Raw genomic sequence first — 9,843 nt, forward strand, 5'->3', positions numbered from 1 at the left:
AAGAAAGTGAAGAGCCAGAATTTGATCCCTGGTCGAGGTGGTAGTGATCAAGGAATTAGACCTGAGGGAGGAAGCGGCTGAGCTCTCCCATGCACCGTGTCAAACAAAAACGTAAACTAATCCGTCTCGTCTGGAATATGAAGTGTTATTGATACACACCAGGTTTTAACACGCTCCCATTTGATTTAATAGAATATGGTACTCATCAGCTCTCCTGCACCGCCAGCTCTTCATGAACTCTGTACGTCTCTCCTTCCCTCAAATCATTAGCGCTTTATGGGATAGCCAGAAGAAAGCAGACATACATGGGATGAAGTGGAGTATAGTGTAGTACAGTGTAGTACAGTGTAGTATAGAGTAGTACAGTGTAGTATAGTGTAGTATAGTGTTGTATATTGTAGTATAGTGTAGTATAGTGTAGTATAGTGTTGTATAGTGTAGTATAGTGTAGTATAGTGTAGTATAGTGTAGTATAGTGTTGTATAGTGTAGTATAGTGTAGTATAGTGTAGTATAGTGTAGTATAGTGTGGTATAGTGTAGTATATTGTAGTATAGTGTAGTATAGTGTAGTATAGTGTAGTATAGTGTAGTATAGTGTAGTATAGTGTAGTATAGTGTTGTATAGTGTAGTATAGTGTAGTATAGTGTAGTATAGTGTAGTATAGTGTAGTATAGTGTTGTATAGTGTAGTATAGTGTAGTATAGTGTAGTATAGTGTAGTATAGTGTAGTATAGTGTGGTATAGTGTAGTATATTGTAGTATAGTGTAGTATAGTGTAGTATAGTGTGGTATATAGTCTAGTTTAGTGTAGTTTAGTCTAGTATAGTGTAGTATAGTCTAGTTTAGTGTTGTATAGTGTAGTATAGTGTAGTATAGTGTAGTATAGTCTAGTTTAGTGTTGTATAGTGTAGTATAGTGTAGTATAGTGTTGTATAGTGTAGTATAGTGTAGTATAGTGTGGTATAGTGTAGTATAGTGTTGTATAGTGTAGTATAGTGTGGTATAGTGTGGTATAGTGTAGTATAGTGTTGTATATCGTAGTATATTGTAGTATAGTGTAGTATAGTGTTGTATAGTGTTGTATAGTGTAGTATAGTGTAGTATAGTGTGGTATAGTGTAGTATAGTGTAGTATAGTGTAGTATAGTGTGGTATAGTGTAGTATAGTGTAGTATAGTGTAGTATAGTGTGGTATAGTGTAGTATAGTGTTGTATATCGTAGTATATTGTAGTATAGTGTAGTATAGTGTGGTATAGTGTAGTATAGTGTAGTATAGTGTAGTATAGTGTGGTATAGTGTAGTATAGTGTTGTATATCGTAGTATATTGTAGTATAGTGTAGTATAGTGTTGTATAGTGTTGTATAGTGTAGTATAGTGTAGTATAGTGTGGTATAGTGTAGTATAGTGTAGTATAGTGTAGTATAGTGTGGTATAGTGTAGTATAGTGTAGTATAGTGTAGTATAGTGTGGTATAGTGTAGTATAGTGTTGTATATCGTAGTATATTGTAGTATAGTGTAGTATAGTGTGGTATAGTGTAGTATAGTGTAGTATAGTGTAGTATAGTGTGGTATAGTGTAGTATAGTGTTGTATATCGTAGTATATTGTAGTATAGTGTAGTATAGTGTTGTATAGTGTTGTATAGTGTAGTATAGTGTAGTATAGTGTGGTATAGTGTAGTATAGTGTAGTATAGTGTAGTATAGTGTGGTATAGTGTAGTATAGTGTGGTATAGTGTGGTATAGTGTAGTATAGTGTAGTATAGTGTAGTATAGTGTGGTATAGTGTAGTATAGTGTTGTATAGTGTAGTATAGTGTAGTATAGTGTTGTATAGTGTAGTATAGTGTTGTGTAGTGTAGTATAGTGTTGTATAGTGTGGTATATTGTAGTATAGTGTAGTATAGTGTTGTATAGTGTAGTATAGTGTTGTATATCGTAGTATATTGTAGTATAGTGTAGTATAGTGTAGTATAGTGTAGTATAGTGTGGTATAGTGTAGTATAGTGTAGTATAGTGTAGTATAGTGTGGTATAGTGTAGTATAGTGTAGTATAGTGTGGTATAGTGTAGTATAGTGTTGTATAGTGTAGTATAGTGTAGTATAGTGTTGTATAGTGTAGTATAGTGTTGTGTAGTGTAGTATAGTGTTGTATAGTGTGGTATATTGTAGTATAGTGTAGTATAGTGTTGTATAGTGTAGTATAGTGTTGTATAGTGTAGTATAGTGTTGTATAGTGTAGTATAGTGTAGTATAGTGTAGTATAGTGTAGTATAGTGTGGTATAGTGTTGTATATTGTAGTACAGTGTAGTATAGTGTTGTATAGTGTTGTATATTGTTGTATAGTGTGGTATAGTGTAGTATAGTGTTGTATAGTGTACCATCCACACAGGGATCATTCCCTCTGTGTGGTCTCTTCTACAGTAAAGGCTCATTGCATCTATCTCTTCTGGAGACTCCAGTCTCTACATTTCACTACTGGCGCATGATGCATTAACCATGTGGGTTCAGATATACATAACACTGTATGGATGGGAACACACACACACACACACAGCAGACGTGTGTTGAACACATGGCTGGCGTTCGTAGCCTCGCTCTGCGCCAAGTCATTCGAGGAGGACGGAGAGAAAGTCCAAGACTCTTCAGTCGGTATCGTTCTTCTTGTAGAGGATGAAGTCACCGACTCATTCACACACTCACCACAGCTCTGTTTGGCCGAGTGGGGATGATGTCTGCGAGAGGAAACATCCATCCCACAGTAACACGATACAGCGAGAATCATCTCAATGTTTGAAATTGATGTGTAAGATACTTTTTGGCGTTGTGTTTTCATCTGGTGGCGACAGTAGAGGCACGTGGAGTAAAGGTTCATGTGTAATGAAGCCACCAGCACACCAGATGTGCTGTTTACATCACAGATCGGCCCAATCACAGCTCTTATGTCATAAAAGACTTTTGTAAATTTACATTTCAGAAGTTTTTTTTGTATAAAAAAAAACGAAAAGGCCAGCACTTCAAAAAAAGAGCAGGTGTAAATGTTTATTAAAGAGCTTTGACTTTAAATTTGTGGGAAAAAAGACAGGCCGTCATGATGTTGAGGAGAGAAGGAGCCGACTCACTGAGCTGTGTCTGTAACTCTTCATCTGGTAAAAGAAGAAACTCACAATCCAAACACAATGTTTACCTGCACAATCACACACAAACCAGCCAAATACACAACAGATCATATCGTCACGTTTTAACTTGTCAGCAGCTCACAGTTGATTATTTAAACATCCAGAAGTTATAGAGCAACATTATCATGTCGTCGTGTTTCTGACCACCTGCTTCATGAGAGTCTAATGTTCCTGCTTCTCCGTTTGGTCTCTATAAACCAAAGTAAAACATGAGGCTCTCTAGCTGCTAAACGCTTCACCAGCTAGCAGCTAAACGCTTCACCAGCTAGCAGCTAAACGCTTCACCAGCTAGCAGCTAAATGCTTCACCAGCTAGCAGCTAAATGCTTCACCAGCTAGCAGCTAAATGCTTCATCAGCTAGCAGCCAAATGCTTCATCAGCTAGCAGCTAAATGCTTCACCAGCTAGCAGCTAAATGCTTCACCAGCTAGCAGCTAAATGCTTCACCAGCTAGTAGCTAAACGCTTCACCAGCTAGCAGCTAAATGCTTCATCAGCTAGCAGCTAAATGCTTCATCAGCTAGCAGCCAAATGCTTCATCAGCTAGCAGCTAAATGCTTCACCAGCTAGCAGCTAAATGCTTCACCAGCTAGCAGCTAAATGCTTCACCAGCTAGCAGCTAAACGCTTCACCAGCTAGCAGCTAAATGCTTCACCAGCTAGCAGCTAAATGCTTCACCAGCTAGCAGCTAAACGCTTCATCAGCTAGCAGCTAAACGCTTCACCAGCTTGCAGCTAAATGCTTCATTAGCTAGCAGCTACACGTGTCTGCTGAGCAGGTCCTGGACGATAACTTTGAGAGCTTTGCAGTAAAAACTGCTGCCGACTGCGTATGAAAACGATGAGATGAGAGGTCAGAGGTCAGAGGTGAGATGTGAGAGATGAGATGTGAGAGGTGAGAGATGAGAGATGAGAGATGAGAGGTCAGAGGTCAGAGGTCAGAGATGAGAGAACTCAGTGAAGAACATTTCTTCATGACAACCGTTGGCTGGACTCTCGCAGCAAAGTGTTTATTAGTCAGTGAATAAATATGAGAGGATTAATCCCCCAGAGCTGAAATAAAGTCCACAGTTTGTTTCCAGTGGTACATGTTGTAGTGAAGAAGAAGGAGGATGAAGGGAAGTGACCTGAAGGCCGTCTTACCTTCAGAGTGTACTTGTGTAAGTCCCAGGTAACAAGTACAATATAATACGGTACAGAGCAATAGGGCTCTCCTGGGGAAGAGAAGAGAGCTCGTTAGAGACAAAACACACAGTCACTACACACAACTAAACACTTCAAAAGCTTTTTATGTCACTAGTAGCTTCAAGAAGTCAAACCATCACGAATGGTTGATCATTAATAGAAACACATGTTGGGTTGCAAGGTTGTTAAAAACTACAAAGCATCATTGAATAATATTAACCATCAATATTAACCATCAATACAACCAGCTGTAGGAATCCCTTTGTTTGGATTTACTTGTATTTATCTTTTATTAGGAAGTCAAAAGAGCACAAAGTCATGAACTCGAGTCAGAATACAAAAGGTATAATATAGTAATACACAGTATAATATAGTAATAAATAGTATAATAATAGTAATATGTAGTATAATATAGTAATAAATAGTATATTATTCTGTAATCGTTGTTTTCACATCAAAACACAAAGTCACTCAGACCGGATACCATGTGAGTAACAAATGGAAACTCGATTCTGCAAAAGCACTTACAATTTCAAAACACACACACACACACACACACACACAAACACACAGTTCAGTGTGTGGTTTGGAAGACATAAACACTCTCGCAGACTTCTCCATCAACACACACAACTCCAGGAAAACAAAGCGGCCTCTCAACACCTTCACTTCCAGGTGAGGAGACTGGAAAGTGAACTGAGGTCTGGTGACAGGCAGCACAGGTCATCCAGACACACACACACACACACACACACACACACACCGGAGGAGGAAATGTGTATAGCAGCTGTAGCTGCAGAGCAGCCAGTCGGTTTTGTGGGCTCCAAATACATGAGATGTGGGGAACACGCTGACGCTGCATCAACATGTTGACCTGCAGCATCGCTGCTGGATCACAACTCTATGCAATGTTTCTGAGAGCAACCTCCACGCGAGCAACCTCCACGCGAGCAACGTCCACGCGAGCAACCTCCACATGAGCAACCTCCACACGAGCAACCTCCACATGAGCAACCTCCACGCGAGCAACCTCCACATGAGCAACCAACACGCGAGCGACCTCCACACGAGCAACCTCCAGGCCAGCAACCTCCACGCGAGCAACCTCTACACGAGCAACCTCCAGGCCAGCAACCTCCACGCGAGCAACCTCCAGGCCAGCGGGGGAAGCTGGTCTCCATGATGATGATCAGGGTGTGAGTACAAACACGAGTGTGTCTGCGTCTCCCTGTTCCTTGTTGCTAATGCAGCGTCATCACAATCAACCTCACACACAGCTGGCTGTGGTTACTCAGGATGGTTATTGCGCGTGCGTGTGTGTGTGTCTGTGTGCGTGTGTGTGTTTCTCTCCCAGACTCCCAGCTGGTTACGGTCTCATCCAGTGAGTCTTATCAGCGAAGGAGAGATCCGCTTTCTGAAAGTGAGTCATGAATGCAGAGATTATCTTTTACTGCGCTGAACAGAACTCTCTGAGTCCCTCGGGCCGTTTGCATCTGTGCAAACTGGACCGAGCTTCCTGGGAAACGCCGCTGTTTTCTTTGGCTTTTCAGTTTTTTAAAGTTCCCGGTAGCTTGTTTAGATTTTGTGCTCTGAAGTGCACGCGTGACGCCGGGTCTTTTTGAGTTTTCTTCCGTGGAACACGTGACGGCGGTTTGAGCAGAGCGGACATTTAAATCAGCGAGGCGGACATCTGCACTCTGACTCAGTCCGGTGTGGTTTTCATGCTGCAACAGGAAGCTCTGACAGGACTCCCTGAGGGAACTCAACCAAGCTGAGTGGACAAAATACAGGCCAGATGAACAATAACTCCTGACCCAGGTCATCTATTAAAGCAGACAGTATAAGCTGGATATGCTGTGAGCTACTGAACCGCTTAAAGAGAGAAGGGAGAGCAGCACTGCTCGGTCTGGATGGTAACATCCTTCTCTTCTTATCTGAAGTGTGGTTTGCACACACGTCTCCTCGGCTATCAAACAGTCATCTAATGGAAAATGTGGAGACAAAGGAGTGAGACTGATGGAAAGAGTGAGTCAGAGTGTGTGGATTGTTGGTTTAAATGTTTGCTGAGTGGCAAAGACGTTCATTCAGAGATCTGCAGCGAGCAACTGATTCAAAACTGTCATTTCCTCAAAGCAGAGGTTCTCTTTCCGTGTGGTTTGTTCTGGCATCGTTGGGTTTATCTCTTTTCCTGAAGCCGCTTCGGCCGTGTATAAACCCTGCTTCTAACCCCTCGACCCCCAGAAACACCTCCACCCGACAGCCACTCACACAGCAGCAGCAGCCAGGCAGAGAAACACACACACACACACACACACACACACACACACACACACACACACACTGAGAAGCCCTGCAGTCTCCGTTTCTTTTAACTCGGTTGGACTTCTCAATGATTCACTGGAAGGATTTCCCAAAGGTGATCCTGCCACACACACACACAAAGAAATACACTCATACACACACACACACACACACACACACACACACAAAGAAACACACTCATACACACACCCAGTGGAAAATTCCTCCAGAGTGGCTGACACTAGCGGAGCTGATGAGGAAGAGAAGGTCACCGACGTCTCTTCAGACGAGTATCTGACTTTCTGTTCTCTCTGCAGTCTATTAATATAAACATGTTCCTAATGACATCATCAATGAGCTGCAGCACACATTAAATCATGCGATACCTGCTCTACTTGGATATTAAACTCATTATTCAGGTTGGAGCGAGATCCCAGCGGCTCTTCATCATGTTCTAAATATTAAACTCTGGAGTGTTTTCTGTGTTAGAAAATATCAAAATATGCCAACAAACCGCTAAAGAAAGCTGCATTCAAAAAGCCAGAAGACGTAAAGGGCGACACCACGTGGCCACGAGTGTGTGTGTGTGTGTGTGTGTGTGTGTGTGTGTGTGTGTGTGTGTGTGTGTGTGTGTGTGTGTGTGTGTGTGTGTGTGTGTGTGTGTGTGTGGTCCATGCAGCTGACACCGCAGGCAGACTCTGCTGTAACACAATCCATGCACATCTTACACATGTTGTCGTGTCACTCTTCGTGTCTTGCTACTTTTGAGAGGACATGAACCTTCTGTGTCTTAACAAAGGAGAGTTCATGTGCAACACAAAGCTCTCAGGTGATGAATAAAGGTGATGACACTCGGCCAGCTTGCTTTCATGGGACTCTTGAGCACAGGGAGTCAAATCTCCGGACTTTCCTGCTCTGACTTCATGCAGCTCCACTACATCACCTCATCCAGATGTTCACTGCGCAATAAAACCAAATATGAATATAAGTCTAGAACAACGGATGCATGTTTAAAAGGATAAATGCATTCACGCGTTGTGTTAACGTGAATTGTGTAACAGCTGTCTGCTCCATGCACTTCCATCATAAAGCAGTCCGCGCAGTAGCCAAGAGAAGACTCAATGTTTCCGTCAGTATATTAGAAGGTCAAACTGTAAACACATGCATAAAACATCTGGTTTACAGTCGGATCCCTCGTCCACCTCCAGAAAGCTCCGCGTGCGTAAAGGTGGCCGCGCAGTCTGCGGCTGGAGAAGGAAACACGGGAAGCACCTCGCAGCGTGATGCTGATGAACTTCTCATGAAACTTTACAGGTCTGAATAACTGTTGGACCTTCAGACGAGTCAGTTTGGTAAACATCACATGGCGTTACACACACACACGTTGTGTGTTTAACACAACATTCAAACACTTGAATGAAGCATTTTCCTTTACACAAAGTACTGCTACGAGGTCATATTAATACTTTTTAAAAACACTATGATTGGTCTACTGTGTCCATGTCAATGGGGAACAAATAAGAGAATAAAACATGAGGACACGTTGAGTTTTGGCAAAGTTCTGGTAAAACAGATGCCAGTGATGGTCCCAACAGACCCTAGTACACGGCTTTACTGGTCCCAGTAGACCCAGTACACAGCTTCACTGGTCCCAGTGGACCCAGTACACAGCTTTACTGGTCCCAGTGGACCCAGTACACAGCTTTACTGGTCCCAGTGGACCCAGTACACAGCTTTACCGGTCCCAGTGGACCCAGTACACAGCTTTACCGGTCCCAGTAGACCCAGTACACAGCTTTACTGGTCCCAGTGGACCCAGTACACAGCCTCAGTGGTCCCAGTCGACCCAGTACACAGCCTCACTGGTCCCAGTGGACCCAGTACACAGCCTCACTGGTCCCAGTGGACCCAGTACACAGCCTCACTGGTCCCAGTGGACCCCGCTCCCGGTCCGCAGCCGGCCGGCCCCCCACAGGTCCCACCTGGAGGACGCGCAGCTCGTCGGTGCGCGCAGCAGCTTTTCCTCCAACACACAGACACGGGGCTAGAAACAGAGAGGTACTCACTTTGTGTCTAGATGAGAGGTTCTGCAATCTCTCCTTCGGGTGCCTAAATTCATTTGTATTCATTTGTCCTGGCAGTCAAGAACCTGACCGTTAATCACAGCGTGACTCCGTCGCGAGGGGGGCAGAAGACACCGGTCGCCGTTTTACACATTTGACAAGCTGGGGATGAAGTTCCAGAGGAAAAAACTCATGTTGATTGGCGCGTCGAGCCCGACATAAATTCCTCCCGGCAGGCTGCTTTGACAGAGAGTTTTCCTGCGCGGTTGTCTGCGGGTATTCCCCAGTGTTTCATTCATTTATGCCGATCCAGATGGAGGGACGCGCGGCCGCCGAGGACGCTGGTTCTTGCTGAAGGGGGGTTACGGAGTCAGGAGCGCAGGACTCATCCCTTTCCTTTTTAAATAGGCTTTCTGTGGGTAAAGCCACGGAGAGCGCGCCGCGCGGCCAGGTGTCGGGTTACGCGCCCAGCGGTTGCATCGTGCAACTGCACACGCCTGCCTCCTGCGGAGGGGGGGGGGGGGGCACAGGGATCCTGCAGAGCCCCACGCACAAACCAGATGAATGAACCACGGTGACGCATCGTGGGCTGCGCCTCACACACGGACTGTGCCACCAGGGACCGCCTCCAAGTCTCCACCGTGTTCCTGTGTGCGGAACAATGGGAGTGATTGTAAATCCACTATGACGAGTCATTAAAGCCACTGCTGTGAGGGAGAGATGAGACTTAACAACAATGAACAACTTTATTAATGCCCTCATCTTCCTGTATAATATGAACAGATAGGAGCTGCAAAGCAAAGGGATGTTTCAAATATTGATAGTAGTCATTTTCTGGAAGGATCTCACTTATCTTGTCACACACCTGTATGACTGTACACATCAGCCATGGTGTTGGTGAAGCCTCTGGATCAGCTCCCATGAGCTGAAGAGGAGTCCTGGTTTGCTGCAGGACCAAAGAAGTCCTCCACTCAGCCACCAGAGCCATGATGATGCCAACATGTAGGAGAGGCTTCACGAAGAGTCCTGCTCCTAATGAGATGTGGCAACAGAAGAAGTTAACAGTTTTCATGAGGACCGTTTTGACGTGTTTCAAACAGGAAGGTCTGTGGATTA

At 44.0% G+C, this 9,843-nt stretch overlaps 1 protein-coding gene across 1 annotated transcript in view; it reads right to left on the bottom strand.

Moving 5' to 3' along the window:
* Positions 1-9,101, bottom strand: part of col27a1a (collagen, type XXVII, alpha 1a) — a 66,349-nt gene extending 57,248 nt beyond the window's left edge. Inside the window, exons 1-2 of the mRNA XM_068574519.1 lie at positions 8,731-9,101; positions 4,322-4,392 (exon numbers count right to left, since the gene is read on the bottom strand). Coding sequence (XP_068430620.1) covers positions 4,322-4,392; positions 8,731-8,783 — 124 coding nt within the window. The 5' untranslated portion in view covers positions 8,784-9,101. The remainder of the gene's footprint in view (positions 1-4,321; positions 4,393-8,730) is intronic.
* Positions 9,102-9,843: the final 742 nt, after the last annotated feature.

This window comes from Clinocottus analis, unplaced genomic scaffold (assembly GCF_023055335.1).
Source record: "Clinocottus analis isolate CAN_PGR_092001 unplaced genomic scaffold, fCliAna1.0.p SCAF_13, whole genome shotgun sequence".
Taxonomy (NCBI): Eukaryota; Metazoa; Chordata; class Actinopteri; order Perciformes; family Cottidae; genus Clinocottus; species Clinocottus analis.